This window comes from Emys orbicularis, chromosome 3 (assembly GCF_028017835.1).
Source record: "Emys orbicularis isolate rEmyOrb1 chromosome 3, rEmyOrb1.hap1, whole genome shotgun sequence".
Classification (NCBI taxonomy): domain Eukaryota; kingdom Metazoa; phylum Chordata; order Testudines; family Emydidae; genus Emys; species Emys orbicularis.
The window spans coordinates 180877962-180901912 of NC_088685.1; the positions used below are offsets into that span (position 1 = coordinate 180877962).

The window sequence follows — 23951 nt, forward strand, 5'->3', positions numbered from 1 at the left end:
TCAAACTAAGATACTTCGACTTCAGCTACGTTATTCACGTAGCTGAAGTTGCGTATCTTAGTTCGAAGTGGGGGGTTAGTGTGGACCAGCCCCTAGTTGCAGAGGAAAGCTTGAAAACACGACCCAAGTACAACGTGAAGGCTCAGAAACCAGAAGGCAAACTAAAAGAACCCCAAATGTATTATTTTAAAATCATCTTATTCTTAAGCCTCTCTCATAATTTTGGGGGGACCTAACTCATGATTTTTTAATGTTGGGGTTGGAATGCTGTATTTGTTCACTGACTAAGCAAATTAATAGAAAACAATGTTTTTCAAACCCACACCACTCTGACATATTTGAAGAAATGTGATTTACAACAAGCAGAATCAATGCATTGGTGGCTACTTGTGTATTCATAGAACAGGATGAATTGCTTATCCTGTGTATGGGGTGGCAATTACAGGGCCAAATTCTGGCAGAGCACTTTCCATATGCACTCACCAGGATATCCATGATTAGCAAGGGGGGTGCAGGGCACAAGTTATCCACCCCAATCATGGATCCCCCAGATCTGTGGACAAACAGCTCTGTAGGCTCCCCACAAAGGAGCCAGACCTGATCCTATTTACACCAATGTAAATCTAGAGTCATCCCAACTGAAATCAGAATCTGGCACATGGATTTTTCTGGGACAAGATAAAGGGGTCACAAGGGATGTGGGCCATATGTTTATGTGTGTAAACCATCTGACTCAGCAGTGTCAGTTATCAAACCAGTACTAATGCACATAGTTTATTTGTGGTCCTAGCTTGGGGGAGGCCTTGCAGGTGGCTGCCTTGCACATTAACTTGGCTCTTGCAGTATTTATGTGTACCTATTTTATGGATGTTTATGACTTGGGCCATACTTTTCCCTAGAGCATTGGAAAAACACTCAGACCAACAGCAACTCCTCCTAAGCACATGTATACAAAACTGAGAGTTTGATTCTGCTCTCTGTTGTGCTGTTTGTAGGCCTGTGTAACTATTAATGTTAATGGCAATTACGTGCGGGAAGAGAGAGGAGACTGAGTATTCATTGAAGTCTGAATTTCCTGGCTTTGTAATGTTTATGACAACCTAGGAGTTAGTCAATTGTTTTTTTGTTGTGGACTGTTAATTTCCAAGTTTTTACTGCAGTTTGTTTAAAGAATAGAAGAAGTCACCCAGGAGTATTATGGATGAAACAATAAATTATAATGGCTCCTTAGAATCTCTGCAGTAGATGTGACTTTGCTGTTGGATGTATATAGGTGTTTTCTCATTAACTGAGGTCTACTTTGTTTCCTGTTTTTAATGGATGAATTCCTGAATATTTTTCATGTGACAGTTACATGCACTCCAAATTGAATTTAGGAAACACTTATTTAAAATTAACCCCCCCAGCCTGTAAATATTTATTTTGGTATGTCTACTCCTTTTGAAGACTTTTTTTATTTCTCTGATATCCCGAGCTAAATCCTTCCTAAATACTTACTTAGGTCCTTTAAGAAACTTCTGATTTTTGAGATCAGACTTTCACAATTCTATCTGTGTAAACCCTGGGTAGTTTGTGGATTCCTGATCCAAGTAACACAGTCCAAAAATCCTCATGGATTTTTCGTTGAGAAACATTACTGAATAAGCAGAGCAGCTGATTTCTTTAAAATCTTGCTATCTCTCCTGGCATTAGTTTACTGTGTATTTTGCTTTGATAAATGAAATACCAAAAGCAATGAGCTAATCCCTTGCTACAGTTCAGTTTTTAAAGTCAAAACCATAAGAATGATATAAGCAGAGTAGATAGCCAGAGGGCAGGACCTTCTATTCTTTGCACACACTGCTCCTGGTGAGGAGGAGTGGAGGATCAGGCCCATCTGGAGTAATAGACAATGAGACCACTTGTAAGCAATGATTTGCCTGTAGTGAGTTTTCCAACTGTTATGGAACTATTGGGGAGAAATAGTGTTTTAATGGCTGCCATAATAATCAACTATAGAAATGAATGATAAAAGTCTTCAAAGGGTATGTTTACACTGTGATTAAAACATGGCACCGCATCTCAGAGCCTACGTCAGCTGACTCAGGCTCACGGAGCTCAGGCTGCAGGGCTAAAGGTAGCAGTGTAGACATTCCGGCTCAGGCTGGAGCCAAGGCTGTGAGACCTGATAAGGGGGAAGGATCTCCAAGGCCAAGCCTGAGCCTGAACATCTATGCTGCAGTTTTATAGCCCGAGCCGTATGAGCCCAAGTCAGCTGATCTGGGCCAGCTGTGACTGTGCTGTGGGTCTTTTATGGCAGGGTAGATATACCCTAAGTATGGTAACAGCAGATCATTAAGAATACTGTATTTCCTAATATGTTCCAAAAAGAAATTGACATCATGTTTCAGCTCTATTGCTATAAGGACTTAAATTCATGGCAGCACTTAAAATACATATAGACATTGTGGAGTAGGAGAGATCTAATGAAACCTTTTTTTTCTTGGTCAAGAATTACTGAATTGATTGGGTACCACCCAGAAGAGCTACTGGGCCGTTCTGCATATGAATTCTATCATGCCATGGACTCAGAAAATATGACTAAAAGCCATCAGAACTGTAAGTCATGTTGATATGTCCTTCATTGTACATAAAACACGGTATGCATGTACCTGACTAACAAGCTGCAAACATAAAGGCACATTGGTGTGTTGTTGAGTTCTTGTGTATATCTTGCATGTATTCTGTGAGAGAGAAATGCAAAGGGATTGCACTAGTGCTTCAAAGTGAGACTTAAGTGATGCATTGGCCTTTTGCTATGTCCCGTTGAAGCCCCATGGCTGGCCCTTTAGATGAATTTCACTCTAAATTAGAAACAAAACTAGTTCCATTTGCAGGATGTTGATTCTAGGACACACCCTTTTTTTCTAAGTTAACTCATGATACCAGATTCAGTTGAGAGGCTGAAAAACTGGATAAGAGCAAGCAATAAATATTGGGAAGGAATAAATAAGAATAAATGGTCAATTTCAAGCATGGCAAGAAGTAAATAGTGGCATACCACAGTGATCAGTATTAGACACAGGTGTCCAATATAATAAATAGAAAAAGCTCTATTAAGTTATCTTGTTCAGTGTCTTTCTCTCTTTCCTCCTGTCCCCATCACTTTACTTCTTTTCCCCACCCAAAACAAATAGCTTGGAAAAAACACAGAAATATTTAGGTTAATTCGGAGTAGGGAAGATTGTGGGGAAACTCCAACAGGACCTAATAAAATGAGATAGACGGAAGATGACATTCAGTATACAAGGTAATATATATTGGGAGGAAGGGTTTTTTTAACTGTTTTTATACTTAGTTGGGTTCCATATTACCTGACATGGTCATCTAAATGTTGGCATCTGCTCAAAAGACAATGGTGGTCAGAAGGATGAAGAATTATATGGAAACAAAGTATAATGCCATTGTATAAATCAATGCTTCACAGTGAATGTTGTGTATGCTTATGACCATCTCATTTCATTCCTGATATGATCATTTTGAAATGATCATGAGAGGTCATAGAATATGATGAAGCATTGATTGGGGGTAAGGGAGTTCCATAGGAGGAGAATTTTTAAAATACCAAAGATTATTTAGTAGAGAAACACACATGAAAGGAGATATGCTAGAGATATATAAAATAAAAGATGCAGACTACCACTCTTGTTTGTCTTATCCTATAATATCGTAACAAGGGAGCTTTCAATGAAACAAGCAAAAACAAGGGGGGGAAAAACAATTTTATATGACATAAAATTAACCTGTGGCTATGCTGATGGAAGATACTATTGAGAAACATCGCTTAGTAAGATTAAAAAATAAAATTATCTGCGTGTTCTCAGTACCGTTTCCTTCATCTTCCTTCCCTTGCTCCTGCCTTATTTTTTGTTACTTTTTTCCTTAAATTAGACAGTAAGATCTTCTTGTGCAGTGCTTAATACAATGAGGCCTGAATCCTGACTGCGGCTTCTAGTTGCTGCTATAATGCAAATAATAATGCCATTACATTAGCTAGGTTAGAGAAATACAAAGGTGCCAAATTCTCATGCTCCAGGATATAACAGTTTGCACCAGCTGAGGGCCAGGAAAAAACCCTACCAAGATGATATAATTGCTCAGGTGTCTCCTGTATATGGCCTCTCTTGCAAACAGGATGCCGAACTAGCTGGACCATTTTTCTGTTCCGTTGTGTCATCTCCTGTGTGCTCTGCGTAAGTGTTTTTTACGTCATAGTCATTTTCACACAGTGTCGATCCAGTTCTATAGCTTTCTAACAGCAGTTCACAGGCTCTTGGGAACTTTACTGAGACTATCCAACATGCTGCAGCTGATGGCTCCATATACAAATTAAAAATGACATAATGAGCTATTTGAAGAGTGTCATGTGTATAATTTAACCACATGAATGAATTTTGGAATACTAAATTCAACCATAGTTTATGGTTTCCACAAGGAAAATAATAATTAATGGAGATATCCCATCTCCTAGAAATGGAAGGGACCTTGAAAGATCATTGAGTCCAGCCCCCCTGCCTTCACTAGCAGGACTAAGTACTGATTTTGCCCCAGATCCCCAAGTGGCCCCTTCAAGGATTGAACTCACAACCCTGGGTTTAGCAGGCCAATGCTCAAACCACTGAGCTATCCCTCCCCTCCAAATGACCACAAATATATACAGTTATAATCAAATTAGTATATAAAACTCTGAGCTGTCTTTTGGAGGTCATAATTGCTGTCTTTGAAATACAAAACAAGCTGTTGGTAGATGAAATTAACTACATCATTTCTTTTCTAGCTCTTTGCACTTACTTTAAATTTCTAACTCTATTTTTCTCGGTTAAAGGTGACCGTTAACACTAATCTATAAATATAGAATTTTTTGTGACTGTCTGTGTATTGGAGTTGGCATTTCATAGCAATATAATGAAGGCCCTGCATGTGTCTACCAAATGCATTTGCAGTGAAAGGCTCAGTCATGTTGTTGGGGCATCCAGTGATAGACCACAATCATCTTTTTCCACATCCCTTTCAGAGTGATTTTAACTTTTTTAAAGACGATAATAATCAGGCTCAGCAGGCAACTGCATAACCAGAAAGGGGGGGGGGGGTTACATTAGCCCTAACAGCAGGGGTTCTAGACCTCGCCATCCCCAATAAGTTAAGTACTCAGATGTTCATTAATAAGAATGTTTGACAGCAGAGATAGTCATCTGTGGTGCAGAACAATGTTAGTTTTAATCAGAATGTTTTGAGGAAGCAGTTGTATTTGTTCTCCATTAGCCTGCTGCTGTCAATCCATTCATGTGGTTTTGTCTTTTTTTAAAAATTTTGAATTCCCCAAAACAAATTAGGTCTTTTACAGGGGTGAGCAATTAATGATATTGTCTCCACTCAAGCAAGCTATGTATTCTGAGATATCTGATTAGGAGGCATCATGAGCAATCGGTGGCTATGTTGCATTAAGTTGTTTTTTAAATCCCAGAGATCAATAAAAGTAACCATCTACAGTTTATATTGAAATCGCACCAGAGAGGAAATAAAATAAGCCACCAGTGGAGGCTGCTCCTTGTTCTAACGGGGTCAGATCGACTCCATGCACAGGGCCAGCATAAAGCCTGTGCGTCACTTAAGCCCTCAACGTAGCGCCTAATCCAGAAGCATGTTGAAGTCAGTGGGAAGACCCAGAAGTGGTTATTTATAAAAAGAATCCCACTGCAGCCTTATAGGGTTACTCACAGCTGTGAGCACTACATCTAGTAATAAATGTGTAGGATCAGGCCCTATAATACTAAGAGTAGCCCCACAGTCTCTGTGTGGGGAAGCATATACACTGTATTTAGTCCCAGGTTAGCATAGCTGATGCATTCTGCCCTTTACAGGCATTGGCCCAAATTCTATGGTGATGTAAATTAGTGCAACTCCAATAACCTCGACAAGAGCCATGTCACTTTACATCACCAGAAAATTTGGCCCATTGCGTCTTGCTGAGGCAAATGCCTCCAGGCACTTCTTAAAGAAGCCCGTATGGCTGGGGCAATATGAATAGCAAGCCATGAACAATCAGCCACCTGGGAACCAGCAGGCCCTCATTGAACATGGAAGCCCTTGTGACCTTTTGAGAAACTGGGTGGATATTCATGAGTTATGTTCTGTGATTTCTAACACACATTGAGTAATCTAATGGTAATAGATCAGATATAGATGACACATAATTATCCTTTTTTAAAAGTTAAAACAATTTCTTCTGGAGAATTCTCCTAGCTGTTTTGATCAATGCTTCACAAAATTCTTCTCCTAGCAGACCTGCAAAGTAATAATTCAAAATGCAAAATAAAAATAAAACTCCATGCTAAATATATTAGACATCCAAATTTTATTTAATCTAACTATGCTTTCTACAGGAGACAAGTATAATCACACTATAATATACCCACTGATTCTGAATACATCAATGCTAACAATGTCATGTTACCAAACAAAGAAAAGAATCGAGTTCTAGAGCAGGATTTATTTTTCATTACAAGAAGGTAATCAACCACTATAATTAGGAAGGGGAAAAAAGTTTGAAGGTTGAATGAACAGATCTAAAATGAGCCTTTAAGATGGAAACAGAACTACTCCCCTGATTTACTGGTGACACCACTGACACACTTGTTGCAGTTTTACAATACTGTAATGTTGTTTTCAGATGAGGTAATGACCCTGTGCTGAACTAAACTGTAGTACTGTTTGTGTTCTTGGCTGCAAGTATAGCTTCATATACAGTATAAGACTTAATTGGTTGTCATCAAATGCAAGATTAGAATTTAATTTTGCAGGGTTTAACATACCCACTCTTTTACCAGTTATGTGAGGAAGAGATGAAAATCTTTGTCTTTGCACAAAAGATTCACTGCAAAGCTATATTTTCCAACCACACACTTAATATTCTAGAACTATTTCCATTTAGGGCCTTCCCATTAAAAACAATTGGAATTTTGCCATTGACTTCCATGGGGAGCTGGCTCTGGCCATCTGAGACATGTCAATGGGAAGTACATAGAAGTTTGACAGACCAAGTCAGTTGTATCATATTTTGCATCTATTTCAAATGTATGACAGCAATTAAAAAAAAGCTTTGTCAACAATTAAAGGCAACAAAAAGTAACTGAAGATAATATTTTTTGTTTATTCTTCAGTGTGATGATCTAATTAATGTTGTATGAGATAGAGATGTAATATTTTGGTAACGTATTTAAAATAAAATGCTTTTAACTTTCTAACAACTTGGAAATCAGACTGAAGGCATATGGCTAGATAACTGAAAGACAAAATTCAAGTGCATTAGTAATTTATAGTGTTGCTCCAAAGAAAGCGTTCTGCCACTCTTTGTATCAGAACATGATGTGCTTTGGGGGGGGGGGAGATTAAAGCAGTGAAAAGCTTTCCTGTAATGTAACAGGCGCCCTTAATATGACTCTTATTGAAGAGCTGATGATTAGGAAGCCAATGTAATTATGTTTCACAAGCAGAGCAGAACAGTCTCTGAAACATACTAAAGGCAAAACCTTTTGATTTTGTTCCACACATTTAATCAAAAACATATTTAATCAAAAACAATAATCTTATATTTTGTCTAAATTAAAAAAGTCTAAATAAATTAAATGAAGGATGATGAAATATTCCTAGGGAAAAAAAACTTTAGAGACAGGAAGAGAAACACTATAAATGACCCACAAACACTTATAGTGGGGTTCACAAAGATACTTAAGTGCCTACCCCGCATTGGAATCAAAGGGAGTTAGGCACTTAAATACCTTTGAGTATGCTACCTTTATTTTATTTCATAAATGTAATGGGCCCACTTCTGTTGTGGTTGTGCAGGAAAGACTTGTGCTTCAATAGTTTCTACAATGGCCACGTATATAGGATTTTTCCCTGTGCAAAGACTGTAGGATCAAGTCCAACTACAATTGGCCTTTAGTACATCAGTTTAATTGCGATTAAATAACGTTATTACAATTAAAAGGTGCTTAAAGGGGAAATTTTGCCAAAAGGGCCTGATTGTGCAAACTTTAAACCCAATGGTGAGTGCTTATGTGCTAGTATGGATTGCAATATTATTATTAACATGGATAGAAAGTTATTGTCAGTTGGGAGAAAGACTGTTACTTGAATGGAAGATACAGTCCATATTAGCTGCTTTGAGGAAAATGGAAGATTGACACCAAGTAAAACATCCTAAAAACTTAAATTCTCAAATGCCAAGAACTCTACACTGAAACATCTTGCCTATCTCTGAGTACCATAGATATCTTATTTAGGAGATATATACAAGTATTTGTAAAGCATCCAGATCAAACTCTAAATCTGAACTGTACTTTTTTTGTACAATGTTTTTGTACAAACAAAGCTTGATTCTGTCTTTTGTGTGACCCCGGATGTTACATGGAAGTATTACATTGTCCTGTAAGCATTGTTTGACCTTCATCTAAGTCTTAGCTGGAGACTGGCAGGTTAAAAGGAAATATTACAGAGAAATAATGATGATTGCGTAGGCCAAACAGCCAGAAAAGCAGAACAATTCAACTCTCCATTTTCTCTACTGACAAAACAGTACCACTAATAATTCTTCATTTATGTCACTTTGACAGCTTTGAAAATGTTTTTCTTTTCTTTCCCTTTTGCTGTAAGATCAATGTCAGCATAGTAACACCATGCCTCCTTATTTTCAACAATAACAAAATATATCAGGAATGTATATCTGGAGTTGATGTCATAGATTCCAAGGCACGAGGAAGGAAAATATATACAATTTAGGCTAAGATTTAAAAAAAAAAAAAAGGGGGGGGGCACCTAATGTTGGGCTCCTAAGTTCATAGACACCTGAATAAAAAGCAACTGATGGGTGTTCAGCACTTTTGAAAATCAGTCCACTTCTTTAGATGCCTAAATATGGTCTGAGGAGCCTAACTGTAGGCACCTATGCTTGGCCTTAGACTAGTCTACATACAGTATACATATGCAATCAGTAGCTACTGATTTTGGGCACCTAACTTGAACTCTCTCACATTGAGCCTCCAGAAGTAGTGTCCACTTTTGAAAATGTTGGCTTTAACATTTACAGTTAAAAAATAAGATAATCAGACATTTATCAGCAAATAGCTTTAATTATAGTGCTGCCATGTTACATGACTAAAACTCAAAAGCAGTCTTACTGGTTTAAGCGGCGTGCTATGTTTATATATTGCATTCTTATAATGCTGCTACATTATTTATATTTTCTCCTATTTGATAGTGTGTGCAAAAGGTCAAGTAGTAACTGGCCAGTACCGAATGCTTGCAAAGCATGGTGGATACGTATGGCTGGAGACTCAAGGAACTGTCATTTACAATACACGCAACCTACAACCTCAGTGTATTGTCTGTGTCAACTATGTACTGAGGTAAGTTATACAGAACCCAAAAAGTGCTTATGAACATCTATGCTGTAACACAGGCAATTAGGGGAATTTTTGAAAGGTGTATTTTACTTCGATATTCTGAAACCAACTTCGCCAAGCAAGATAGATCAAACACAACTGTTGGACTTTTTCTTTCGATAATGTCTATTTGATACAAAATCTATTGACACATGCCTGCAGAAGGCTTTTATTTGCATGCAGTAGAATTTCTAGTCTGTTGGGAGGACCAGATATAAAACCTGCATGGAAGATTTGGAATAATTGCTTGCTACCAGGTGGAGCAAAGAAGTTTTAAGCCTAATCTCTTGTAAATATCACCAGGAAGAAGTGCCGTATATACTCGTTCATTAGCCCGTTCGTTTATAAGCCGACCCCCCAAGATGGTTAGGTAAAAATAGCAAAAACTGTATGACCCTTTCATAAGCTGACCCTATATTTCAGGGGTTGGCAAACTTTGGCTCCTGGCCGTCAGGGTAAGCCACTGGCGGGTTGGGACGTTTTGTTTACCTGGAGTGTGTGCAGGCATGGAGCCCCTCAGCTCCCTGTGGCCGCGATTCACCATTCCCAGCCAATGGGAGCTGAGGGGCTCCATGCCTACAAACGCTCCAGGTAAACAAAACGACAATGTATTAGATATTTAATTCAATGATTCCATAGAGTTTAAAATCATCACATTTTGGCGTAGACCCGTTTATAAGCCGACCCCCCCGCTCTTTGATATGTCACTTTTTTACCAAAATATTCGGCTTATGAACAAGTATATATGGTAGTTTTCCTCAGCAAAGTCAGGACCACAAAGTGATCTACTGTTGGCAAAATTAAATATTGTGGTCATAGACTAGGCCAAAAACTGCAATCTTGTAGAGTGAAACTGATCTGGGTCATTACTATATTAATTACACACCTATAAAACTGGAGTAACAGTGGTGAATCATCTCCCAGAATTATTGAGCAACTGCAGTTCCTCTTTGCTTCAAATTAAGTTCTGGGTGCTCAGCAACTCCAGCTCCAGTTGTCTCACGTTAGGCACCAAAAATTAGTGGCAGTTATGAAAATGTTGGCCTGTGCCTTAAAGTTGTAACAGTTCATTAACTGTTTATACACTGACTTTGTTTTAGAGTGCAAAATGTCTAACAGATCTAATTGCCTTGTTAGTGAAATTGAGAAGAATGACATTGTGTTCTCAATGGACCAGACGGAATCTCTGTTTAAGCCTCACCTGCTGACAATGAATACTATTTTTGATAATGGGGTCCCAGTGACCGAGAAGAGTGACTTCTTGTTCACAAAACTGAAGGAAGAACCGGAGGAGCTTGCTCAATTGGCACCCACACCAGGCGATGCCATTATTTCTCTGGATTTTGGTTAGTACTGTAGCATCAAGCAGCATGCAATAAAAAATAACCACAAAATACTTCTTGTTTTAACAAATGCAAAGAACCACCATGGGACTGATCTTGCTCTTCCTTGCACTTGGGAAAATCCGGTGTGACTCCATAGAAGTCAAAGGACTCACACCAATGAAAAAATTCTGTGAGCCAGATGACAATCAGGCCTATTATTTTTTCTTGATTTATACTAAAACCTTAGAATGTGAAACATGCACATGGCAACTGGGAGATGCTTGCTTGCTTATTTATTAAATAGCTGCTAATGTGTCATAGCACAACAGAATTGTCAGGCTGAAAGAATTTGTCAATCTTGTTAATGTCTGTTCAGGGACACAGAATTTTGAGGAAGCCTCTATCTACAACAAAGCTGTTGTTTTGACTCTAAACAAACAGTGGCCAGTGGAAGTGAAGACCCATACTTCCCAAGGTGAAAAGCTGACTATGCCATCATTTACTGTGCCCCAAGTTGCACCAGGCAGTAGTACTCCAAGTGCAAGTAGCAACAGCAGCTGTTCAACGGTAAGAAAGACCTTTGAACTGAAAATTAAATTATCTAATCTACAAACTGCAAGGTAAATAAATGGAGTGTGATGTTTTGTATGTAACTCCCATCAACATCAGTGGGAGGTACATGTGTACAGTAGTGGTCTCGTACTTATGAAGTGACCGAAGTAACTATACACACATTGTACTGTATACACATTGAACAAAATAATGAGGATCATAAATCGGGGCTAGCCCCTGCGCTTAATACCTATTTCCCTGCCACCCTCACACTAGTCTTCTTTCATTAAAACATCCTATGTACAGCTGCTAGACCAAGCCACCACTACTTCTAGGTGGATTAGCCAGTAAAAGGCTGCTATTAGATAGTGCAGCCATTATCAATACCCCTTTAACAAAAATCCTGGCATATTACCTTCATTTGTTCATTAGGTAGAAGCTGTAGCCATATTTCAGTGGTTCCCAACTACTGGTACATGTACCAGTCCTGGCACTTAAGGCTTTTCAGGCTGGTACCATGGATTTCCTCTGTCCCTCCTTGCTCTGTGCTGGGCCTCAGTGAACTGCTGCTGTTTGCCATCCATTCATTTGTGTACTCTCTAACCGAAAACTTGGTTTGCTCTGAACTAAGCTGGATGGTGCACAACTGAATGAGAGGCAGTAGACACTGCACTGACTGGAACACATGAGAGTTTAGTCTGATTAAACTAGCATAATTGCCCCCTAGAAGTTGGAAAGTGCTGACTTAGCATAGCCAGCAGGTCATTCCTGCAGGATGCCCCATTTATTTTGTAAATGCTGGAAGAGGAAAGCCTGAGCCCCTGCTTACCCCTTTCCTCTTCAGAGCCATTTAAGAGGGGATGTCTCACATTGTCAGTTTAAATTTATTTTTACACTATATCCATATGGTAGACCATTTCTATCATTATCGCATGCAACACTTTTCACCATTTCTTAGTGATAAAAGTAATAAACTTCTTCGAGTGCTTGCTCATGTTGATTCCATTCTAGGTGTGCGCACGCCCAGGTGCGCGTCCGTCGGAGATTTTGCCTTAGCGGTACCCGTAGGGCCAGCTGTGGCGACCTCTGGAGTTAGGGTTGCCAACTTTCTACTTGCACAAAACTGAACAACCTTGCCCCACCCCCTGCAGAGCCCCTCATCCGAGGCCCCGCCCTGCTCCACCCGCTCGCTCTCCCCACCCTCACTCATTCACTTTCACCAGGCTGGGGCAGGGGTTTGGTGTGCAAGAGGGACTCCAGGCTGGGGGGTGGAGCTGAGGGGTTCGGAGTATGGGAGGGGGCTCCAGCTGAGGCAGGGAGTTGGGAGGGGTATGGGCTCTGGACTGGGGGTGCGGGTTCCAGGGTGGGACCAGAAATGAGGAGTTCCGGGTGCAGAAGGGGGCTCTGGGCTGGGGTAGGGGTACAGGGGGGGTGAGGGCTCTGGCTGGGGATGCAGACTCTGGTGTGGGGTTGGGGATGAGGGATTTGGGGTGCAGGAGGGGGATCAGGGCTGGGGCAGGGGATTCAGGCACAGAGGGGGGGAGGGCTCCGGCTGGGGGTGTGGGCTCTGGGGTGGGGCTGGGGCTGGAAATGAGGGGTTTGGGATGCAGAAGGGTGCTCCAGAATGGGACCGAGGGGATCGGAGTGCAGGATTAGGATCAGGCCTGAGGCAGGGGGTTAGGTGTGGGTGCGGGGGTGGGGCTGGGGATGAGGGGCTTGGGGTGCAGGCTCCATGTGGCACTTACCTTAGGTAGCTCCCGGAAGCAGTGCCATGTTCCTCCTCTGGCTCCTACGCGGAGGCGCAGCCAAGCGGCTCTGCTAGCTGCCCCATCCGCAGGCACCGCCCCCGCAGCTCCCATTGGCCGTGGTTCCCGGCCAATGGGAGCTTCAGAGCTGGCAGTTGGGGCGGGGGCAGTGTGCGGAACACCCCGGCTGCCCCTACGCATAGGAGCTGGAGGGGGGACATGCCGCTGCTTCCAGGAGCTGCGCCGAGCCACGGCAGGCAAGGAGCCTGCCTTAGCCCTGCTGCACCGCCGACGGGACTTTTAACGGCCTGGTCAGCAGTGCTGACCAAAGCCTCCAGGGTCCCTTTTTGACTGGGTGTTCTGGTCGAAAACCAGACACCTGGCAACCCTATCTGGAGTGCTGCGCTCATGCTGGATATATCAGGTGCCGCCGGCCCTACGCCCTCTCAGTTCATTCTTACTGCCCATGTTGGTCACACATTAAGGGGCAGTGGCGGGGCTTCAAAAACTTTTGTCCCCGCACCCAGAAAGAGCAAGACATCTGCCTCAGGGCTCTCCTGATGGAGTCTTCCCTCCGCCTGGCTTCCAAGCCACCCAGACAGGTCACACCAAGTGCCTTGGCCTCCATGCGCAGCGCACCGCCAGGACCCGACTCCTACTGGCACTGTTCACCTTTGCTGGTGCCGAAGAAAAAGGCCAAGAAGTGCTCCTTGGCACTGAGCAAGAAGACCCAGGTGTCATCTACCAAGGGACTCGGGCCTGCCCGCCAGACTATTCCAGAGCTACGCAATCGTACCTCCCCAGCTGGGGCGCCCAGCCCCATTAAGGGTCTGCCACTGACTCCTGGGAGTGGTATGGGACCCACACTCCTGTCTGCACCTTCGTCATCCCACGCTCCCCCAGTGCAGAGAGAGTACAGGTCTCCACCTGCTCTGAATAGTGCCGCAGGACCTGGCTAAGGCTCCCAAAGAGGGCAAGCCCACCGTTAAGACTCCTCAGGAGACAGGGGAACAACACTGGTCACCAGATAGAAGACATTGATCATCGCTGCCACATTGGGAATCCAGGGGCAGATCCCAATTGTGTCGTCAGTCACCCAGGTGAGCTTCCAGATCCCCATGGTGCTACTCTCTGGTATGGGGTCGACGCTCCCCTTTCTATTCCCATCATCACTCGCTGTCTCGACGGTCATCCTCTAGGCTTCGGTCCTGATCACTAGCATGGTGGGAACGTTCCCTGTCCCAGTACCAGTCCTTCCGGCACTGATAGCACTCTCCACACTCCAGTTACCGTTGAGTTATGCCCGGGCAATGGTCACCAGTATCCATGACCAGCAAACAAACACAGAATTCGACTGCTCCTTCCCAGTTACCGGAAGGGGGTTCCTCCTGTATGGAGGGCCAGTAAAGCCCGTCGCCATGGTCTCATCGGCATCACTGGGCACTGGTGCCCCTCAATGGCGGCAGCGCAGTGGCCTTCTTGGAGCACGTGGGGCGTACTGGTTGTGATGATGCCTCCTTCACAGCACTCCTCAGTGCCTGCGATGGAAGATCGGACGGTGGCGCCACCGGCACTGGACCTGGTACCGAAAGCCCGTTCTGAGGTCAGGGTGGAGGAACCTGTTCCCACCCCAAAAGCCTCTTTCTCCAACAGTGGTCAAGACCCCAGCACCTCCACCGGAGGTCCAGTCTTCCTCGTCATCCCCAGACGAGGCGGTCACGGGACCTTCCAGAGCTAGCCCACCAGATGACAGGGAACATCAAGACCTTCTCCGGTGCGTGGCCGAGGACTTTCGGCTTGAGGTACAGGAGATGGCAGAGCAGGAGGACACCCTCTTCAACATCCTCTCGGCCTCTACGTGTTCCCAGGTTGCCCTGCTTGTGCATGAGGGAGTCCTCAAGATAGCTAAGGCCTTGTGGCAGACCCACTACTTCATCCCGCCCACCTCAAAACGGGCTGAGAAAAAATACTTTGTGCCGGCCAAAGATTTTGAATACCTCTATACCCACCTGCCCCCGGGCTCACTGGTTGTATTTGCAGCCAATGAAAAAGACAAGCAGGTCCCCACCTCCTCGACTCCCAAACACAAAGAGGCTAAGAAACTTGATTTATTTCAGAGAAAAATTTATTCCACCTCCAGCCTGCAATTTTGGGTGGTGAACCATCAGGCCCTGCAGGGCTGGTACAATTTTAATCTCTGGGACGGTCTCAAAAAGTTCCAGGAATCCCTCCCTCAGGGTTTGGCCCAAGAGTTTGCAACTCTGGTGGAGAAGGGTATGATGGTGGCCAGATGCTCCCTGCAGACTGCATGGAACGTGGTGGACTCGGCGGCAAGGGTGGTCACATCGGTGGTAGTCATGCAACGTAATTTCTGGCTCCAGACAGCAGGCCTCTCCCAGGAGATGCAGGCCTCGATCCAGGACCTCCCCTTTGACAGAGTTGGTCTGTTCTCGGATCAAATGGATGCCAAGCTGCATGGTTTGAAGGACACTAGGGCTACCCTTCGCTCGTTGGGCATGCACAGGCCACAATCAGCCAGGAAGCCCTTCCGGCCAACACTCTGGCAACCTCGTCAGGGACCTACATGGAGAAGGGATGCTAGTTTCAGTCATCGTTGCCTTTCTTCCTCCCGCTCGTGAGCCCAGTCTGGGGCCCCCAAGGAACCAGGGGGCCAGAAGTGATCGGTCGTGGATTACATCGGACCTCTGGGTCCTGGACATAGTGGCTCGGGGCTATACCCTGCAGTTCTTGGCCGCCCCTCCTTCCCACCCCTCCTTCCCACCCCCTCATTTTCCCGTCCCTCTTCAGGGACCCTTCTCACGAGCAACTCCTCGTTCAGGAGGTAGAGAAACTCCAGGGCTTGGAGGTTCCTTGGGACATGGAAGGATGAGGATTGTACTTCCTAATCCCAAAGGCCAAAAGGGATCTGCATGGCCTCAACAAGTCTCTCAAGAAGTTGAAGTTCCGCATGGTCTCCCTGCCCTCCATCATCCCTTCCCTGGATCTGGGGGGCTGGTACACCACTCTCAACTTAAAGGATGCTTACTTTCATGTCTCCATATTCCTGGGCCACAAGCGCTTCCTGCGTTTATAGTGGCTGGGCGTCACTTCCAGTTCACAGCGTTACCCTTTGGCCTGTCCTCAGCCCTCAGGGTGCTCACAAAGTGTGTGGCGCTGGTAGCGGATTACCTGAGAAGTTGAGGTGTCCAAATCTTCCTGTATCTCAACGACTGGCTCATCAAGGGCAAGTCTCCGGAGCAGGTCCAACAGAGCCTCAATCTGGTGTGGTCCATCTGCAATGATCTAGGCCTGTTAATAAATGCAGAAAAGTCCACATTAACGCTGGTCCAGCTCATAGAGTTTATCGGAGCAGTTCTCGACTCCACGTGAGCCAGGGCCTTCCTTCCGGAAGTGCGCTTCCAGGCCATTTCAGACTTGATTGCCCACACGAAGAGCCATCCGCTTACCACAGCCCACATGTGCCTGCGACTAATGGGCCACACATTCGCGTGCACATACGTTGTCAGCCATGCCTGTCTTCATCTATGACCTCTGCAGGCGTGGCTGGCCTCAGTCTATATCCCCAGCAGGCACACCTTGGACCGAGTGGTCACCGTGCCAAGCCATGTCCTCTCATCCTTGGAGTAGTGGCTGGATCCCAAGTCGGTGCTGCAGGGGGTTCCCTTCGTGTCCTTATCTCCGTCCCTTACCCTGGTCTAGGACACGTCGGACCTGGGCTGAGAAGCCCATCTGGGCGATCTCAGCACCCAGGGCCACTGGCTACACAGCGATCTGGCCTTTCATATCAACGTCAGGGAGCTCAGAGCAGTTCACCGGGCCTGCCAGGCATTCTTGCCCCACCTGAAGGGCAGGGTGGTGCAGGTCCTGACGGACAATACATCAACAGGCAGGGCAGAGCTAGGTCTTTGGCCCTTTGTCAGGAAGCGCTCAGCCTCTGGGATTTTTGTGTGTGACATGCCGTTCATCTGATAGCTGCCCACCTGCCCGGAGCCAAGAACATCCTGGCAGATCACCTCAGCAGGACCTTCTTGTCTCGCCACGAATGGTCACTCCATCTGGAGGTGGTCAGCCTGATCTTCCGCAGGTGGGGGACTCTCCAGGTGGACCTGTTCTCATCCTGGCAGAACAGAAAGTGCCACGTGTTCTGTTCTCTGCTGGGCAGAGACAAGGGCTCCCTGTTGGACGCCTTCCTGATCCTGTGGTCGGGAGCGCTGATGTACGCCTTCCTGCTGGTGCCGTTAATCCACAGAGTCCTGCTCAAGGTAAAGCAAGACAAAGTGACGATCATCCTCATAACACTGGTGTGGCCTCGTCAACACTGGTTCGGCATGCTGCTGAGACTCTTGGCAGCCACCCTGCTGCAGCTGCCTCTTCGGCTGGATCTGCTGTCCCAGAACCACAGCAACCTGCTGCACCCAAACCTGGAGTCGCTGCACTTGATGGCTTGGCTGCTGCGTGGCTGAGTACGGACGAATGGGGGTGTTCTGCTGGTGTCCAGCATTCCTGCTGGGCAGCAGAAAACCATCCACGAGAGGTACATATGTGGCACAGTGGAAGTGGTTCACATGTTGGGTATCGGGCCGACACATTCATGTGGAAGAGGCCCTGCTGCAGGACATCCTGGACTATTTACTGCACCTTAAGCATCAGGATCTGTCACTATCTTCGATCAAGGTACACCTGGCAGCCATTTCGACGTTCTCCCTTCCACTTCAAGGCCAGTCAGTCTTCATCCATCCCATGACGGTGCGCTTCCTGAAAGGTGTGGAGCGCCTTTACCCGCATGTCCGAGACCTGGTCCCCCCTTTGGGACCTGAATCTTGTGCTGTCCAGACTCCTGATTCCCCCTTCAAGCCCTTGGCTTCCTGCTGCCTCCTGCAAGGTCTCCTTCTTGGTCACTATAACTTCGGCCTATAGGGGGTCCAAAACCAGGGTGCTCATGTCAGAGCTGCCCTACATGGTCTTCTGTAAGGACAAAGTCCAGCTGTGTCCGCACCCGGCCTTTCTGCCCAAGGTCATCTCCCAGTTCCACACTGGTCAGGACATTTACCTACCAGTGCTTTGTCCGAAGCCTTATGTGAAGGATGAGGAGTGCAAGCTGCATACCTTGGATGTCAGATGGGCGCTGACCTTCTACACTGATAGAATAAAGCCGTTCCATAAGTCAACACAGTTGTTTGTTGCTATTGCTGACAGGATGAAAGGTTGCCCAGTGTCAGCCCAGAGAATCTCGTCTTGGATCATGGCCTGCATCCGCTGCAGCTACAAGCTGGTGAAGGTGCCCCCGCCAGTGATCGTGGTGGCTCATTCGACTATGGTGCAGGCATCGTCAGCTGCCTTCCTGGCGCAGGTGCCGATCCAAGAGATCTGTCAGGCCACAACCTGGTCGTCAGTCCCCACATTTCCGTCACACTACACGCTGACCCAGGATGCTCGAGACTATGCTGGCTTTTGCAGAGCAGTGCTGCAAACTGCAAGATTGTGAACTCCGAACCCACCTCTGTTGAATCTGCTTGTGAGTCACCTAGAATGGAATTGACATGAGCAAGCACTCGAAGAAGAAAAAACATTTACCTACCTTCTGTAACTGTTGTTCTTAGAGATGTGTTGTTCATGTCAATTCTGTTACCTGCCCTTGTGCCCCTCAGTCGGAGTTGTTGGCAGGAAGGAACAGAGAGGACATAGGGCTGGTGGCACCTGATATACCGTGGCATGAGCACGGCACTTCAGAGGGTGCCACAGCCGGCCCTACAGATACCGCTAAAGCAAAATCTCCGACAGCCACGCAGGTGGGCACGCGCACACCTAGAATAGAATGGACATGACCAACACACATTGAAGAACAACAGGTACGAAAGGTAGGTAGCCATTTTTTCTGTTGGAGACTAGTGTGTGTTTATTAGAGTTGAGTAGAATATTTAGTTTGTGGAGAAGCTGTAGACCCAGTCTTGTTGTTTGTTTTGCATAGCTAATGTTCATTACAGCACAGTGCACTGACAGCACCATATCAAAATCAAGTACTGTGATAATCTAGCTGCTTCTTAAAGGCTTCTTTTTTATTCCTGTGCAGCCAAGCAGCCCAGAAGACTATTACAGCTCCTTAGATGAAGATCTTAAGATTGAGGTGATTGAGAAGCTCTTTGCCATGGACACAGAGTCAAAGAACCAGTGCAACTCCCAGGTCAGAGGACAGTAGTATTTTCTTGCCCACAAGCGATGAAACAATTCTCCCATAACCAGTACTATGGATGACCATGCTATTGTAATACAGCACTTAATTCTCAATGCTGCTCACGGTTCCCATTCCTCAAGAAGATCCAGAGAGGGTCAGTGTAGCCAAGAAAGAGTATGGAGATGAATGGAAAGCGGGCAAGCTGCGAAGTTTGCTGATTGAGTGCATCTCCTCAAGATCCTGTGCCAGCAGGACTCCATCTGGAATTTAACGTTGCTCCTCCTAGGGGAGGTTATATGATGCAGGGACTATAATGAACTCTAGTTCTTTCAGCTACAGCTTAAAAACTAGGTTAACACTTGAGGACTGATCTGTGCACAAATTGAGACAGGCACAGTGGAAATGATCCAAACTTCTCCAGTTGGAGCTGCCACTGCTAGAAGTAGAAATGCCTGCCATGAGGTCAGCTTGCTGAGCTCCAGTCAAATGGGTAAACCTAGGAGATTACAGGAAAGATTTTCAAAAGCACATGCACAAAAAACGTTTATGCACATACGAATGCCTCCAACTTGCGACAGACAGCCCTTGGTTTGCACATGCACATACAGCCCTTGTGAGAGTGTGCAAGTGAATTTTAGACTTAACTACGAAGCAAATCTTTTCATTCATGTTTGTTTGGCATAGACCTGTATCTTCAATTAAACAGTGAAAAATAGCTTTTCAAAACACTGATGGGCAACCAGGAAACATGCAACAAGGCGGGGACAGGGAAGTGCACACGTTACATGTCACACACACCCCAATGGCAAAATCAGAATAATCACTTTGGACTCAGTCTATTTCCTTCTCCTTTTGCTGGGTTCATAACTGATAAAAAAGCGACATGGAAATTGATTGAAAACTGCTTCCAAATAAAAGGCCTGAGACCTCTTTTTAGACTACTTCTCTCCATGCTTCGGTAGCAACTTTGTGAGCACAGACACTCCCTTTGTATACACCATAGTTAGGGGGAGGATTGTTATTTAAAGTGTTCTAGATAAGAAAAGGCACAGTCCCTGCCCTGGAGAGCTTACAGTCTAAGTTTTGACATAACAGAGCAGTGACAGCAACAGAGGATGGGTAGAGAAGGAGAGTGAAATGCTAGGCAGGCAAGGGGGAAGGAGGGCAAACATTGTGTGAGAACTGGAGCACAATAGAAATAATTGTTACCAGAAACAATTCAACATCAGTTTGCTCAGATGACTTCAAGGGCATATGAGACCTTTCTGCCCTGCTTGCAGCTCCTCCTGATGGTCATCTGAATCCTCCCGGTGGACCTGGGGCTTGTAAGGGCTAGATCTGGGACTGTTGCTGTGATGGAAATAGGAGGAGAGGGTGTTGCTGATCTGGGTGGATGGGAAGCTCTCTTCCTGCTTCTAGGTTGAGTTGCTTCTGCGTGGAAGATGCAACATTTAGATGCAGTCAGCACCCCCACTGAAAAAATATAGAAATGAATGTGTTAATGTCCTGCAAATGTGTTAATGTCCTGTGAACTGTGTTTAATAGGCCTTTTGTGGTTTTGATACACATTTTCTATGCAATTAGATTTTGAATAACTTATTTTCCATTAGTCAGGAGTGGTGTGAAGTTGAATTATGTGCCACACTTAAGCAGACAAGTTATTCAAAGCCCAGTGGAACATCTGCTCCAGTTCAACCCACATTGACCTCCCAAACTGCATTGGGGCATCAGCCTTCAGAAAGTACTGTGCATATGGTAGCATGACTGGTGTAGCATGATTTTCAATCTTGATTGCTGTTTCTCATCTGCCCTGCAACCTTATCCCTGGTGATTTCAGAAACAAGTATATAATTCATGAAAACAGACATTTCAGTATGGAAATTACACGCATCTTTAAATAAGGATCTGCCACTTTCAGTATTTCATTTAAGTAAATTCAGGTGACTCTTAGCTATACAGCAGGTATAATAATTCTTCAGTCTTACATTTACTGAAATTTCATCTTCCATGTACACATTAATTGCCATGTGCTTTTTATTATTATTATTTGTACAGACTGATTTCAATGAGCTGGATCTTGAAACCCTGGCTCCTTACATTCCCATGGATGGAGAAGATTTCCAGCTGAGTCCAATCTGCCAAGAAGAACGTCCTCTTCCTGAAAATGCACAAAACACCCAGCAAAGTTTAAGTAGCATGAGTACCATTTTCCAGCCCCTTGCTCCTGCCTCTCAGAATCAGTTCCTCTTGGAGAAATACTGCCAACAGATGTCAAATAAAAACATGAATCCTGGTCGTGGACCTCTGTCATCTGTGTCCTTCAACACCACGAACAAGTCCTCACTGCCACCATACCATGCGCGAGCCAGCACACCACTGGCTTCAATGGTTGGAAGACCAAGCACCCAGTGGCCACCTGATCCACCAGTACAGTATGTTCCTGCTAAGTGGAGACTAATGGATAAATACTGTGGGTCCTTAGCAAGTTCATCATCAGGGCCACCAGTGCACTCTCCCAACATGTCCTTATATAAGAAAAGGTAAATCTGTCCTAATATGCAAGCTGTTAGGTGTATCTCTCCTTGAGACTTCTGTGCTGCAAACCTTGAAAAAGTCTATTTGCCCATTCTGCTGGAATTATTTGTTTCAACAGAATGGAATATTAGGAGCCCAATTCTGCTGTCCTTTGAAGTGAACAGCTTTGCCCTTCCATTGACTTGAATGGGAGCAGAAGTGGGCTGATTTTCACCATTATCATCAGTGTACTGATGTGTGGATTTGTGAAAATGTACATGTCTATCACAAAACCAGAGAACAGTTTTGCAAAGCTGCTTTACTGACGCAGACAATGTCAGAAACAGATCTGGTAGGACATGGAGAAGGATGGCCCAGTGGTTACAGGGTAGCCAGAGAGCTGGGTTCAGTTCCCTGCTCTGCCGCAGACTTCCTGTGTGACATTGGGCAAGCCTCTGAGCCTCCATTCCCCATTTGTAAAGTTGGAGGTAATAGCACTTCCGTACCTCATAGAGCTGGTGGGAGGGCAAATACATGAAAGACTGATGCACTCAGATACTACAGTCATGGGGGCCATATAAATACCGTAGGTAAAGAGCTTCAGTAATAGTCTTAAGCATATTGTTAAACAGAACTCCTCCTTAAATTTCAGATTTTCAATACAGCTTATTTATATTTATTACTACTATCATGAGCATAGGGTAAGGACCAGGATAGAAGCACAGTGGTCCAGTTCAGACAGGTCACTTAACAACTTTGTGCGTCAGATTCTAGATTTGTAACATGGAGATAAAAATACTGGCTGGTCTTTGTAAAGCTCTTTGGGACTCACAGATGACAAGTGCTCTAAGTGCTTTAGGGTTGTTAATACTTTTAAAGATGTACAAAATGGTGGGTTTCATTTGCTAAAAAAATTGTAACCATCTCAGGGGTGTGGGCACGTGCAGTTTTATACCTGCAGGATCAATTACTTGTATGCAGTTGCTAGCCTTTTTGGCTATGTAACCACAGAGCTAGATATTGGTCCACAAACACTAACATGTGGATCCATAATTGTGCCTGCAAAAATGGAGGGCAGGTTAATCCCTGTTAAAAATTTTACCTACTAAGTCATACAATTTTTGTTTCACAATCAAGGTTTTGCTTCTAGATTGTGAGGTAATGAATTACCAGGACTTTCATTAACACTTGATATTGAAAGTTCCCAAGCATTATGGCAATAAGAGTACTGACAACTGGGTTAGCTGTCAAGGAAAAATCCTACATTTGCAGTGTAGCCTGTCCCACCGTCCTATGCCAAATGAACCGTAATGCTTTGAAAGATCAATCAGACCCAAATAGTTTATTTGCAAACTACTCACTCAAGGAAGGGTCTTTTCTTTACAGATCACTGGACAGTTTTGAGCAACGGGGCATAGATATAAACCCTGCAAGAATTGCTCTTGCCAACAGTTTGAAACTGAAGCGACAGATGGATTATGAAGATCAACCATTTCAACAGCTGAGTGGGGTAATCTGTTATAAGGAATTCAGACACTTCAAACAATGACCATTACAAAAGGGTTTTCATTTTGATTAGTTATGTCTATTTCTGGTTTCTTTATCCAACTGCAGGCAGATTTGTCAATGATGAACCCATCTCATTTAATGTGGAAAAGGATGAAAATTCTCAAAGGTGAAAATTGTTCATTGGTTACTGAAAAGAAGTCCCTCAGCACAAGTGTCCTTACTGGTAAGACATAAATTGATTCTATAATGTTCGTTTCTAGATATTATTTTAGGACCATTTCACTAGAAACAAAGACTCTGTGCAGAAATTATCATATCTGCCATTTTCATGCCAAAAGCAGAAGAACTACCATAAACCAAATGTATAGACCAACAACTATTAATGCAGTCAACAGTGCTCGGAGTTGGATTGTCCTGTAAATGAAAGCTTATATATTGTTCTGGGGTTCTCTATTTCCCAGGGAGCCTGATGTGATAGTTCCACTATAGCTCAGATTTAGGGTCACTGTGGCCTTTTGGTATTTCCAGTAATTTCCACAGCATCAGAGTTTTCATTTAAAAAGTTTATACCTTCTGGTTGCAAAGATATTCTTCTAAATATGAACCACTGTTGTGCAGTAGGTCCAAGGCC

General features: G+C 44.4%; 1 protein-coding gene across 3 annotated transcripts in view; it reads left to right on the plus strand.

The window, feature by feature from the left end:
• The window catches only part of EPAS1 (endothelial PAS domain protein 1), a 159668-nt gene that overhangs the window by 130546 nt on the left and 5171 nt on the right, over positions 1–23951 (plus strand). Inside the window, exons 7-14 of one of the 3 annotated variants that reach the window (XM_065401544.1) lie at positions 2492–2598; positions 9299–9446; positions 10620–10828; positions 11184–11374; positions 19196–19306; positions 21353–21837; positions 23198–23321; positions 23426–23543. In XM_065401544.1, coding sequence (XP_065257616.1) covers positions 2492–2598; positions 9299–9446; positions 10620–10828; positions 11184–11374; positions 19196–19306; positions 21353–21837; positions 23198–23321; positions 23426–23543 — 1493 coding nt within the window. The remainder of the gene's footprint in view (positions 1–2491; positions 2599–9298; positions 9447–10619; positions 10829–11183; positions 11375–19195; positions 19307–21352; positions 21838–23197; positions 23322–23425; positions 23544–23951) is intronic. The other 2 variants (XM_065401545.1, XM_065401547.1) reach the window with 2 other exon arrangements.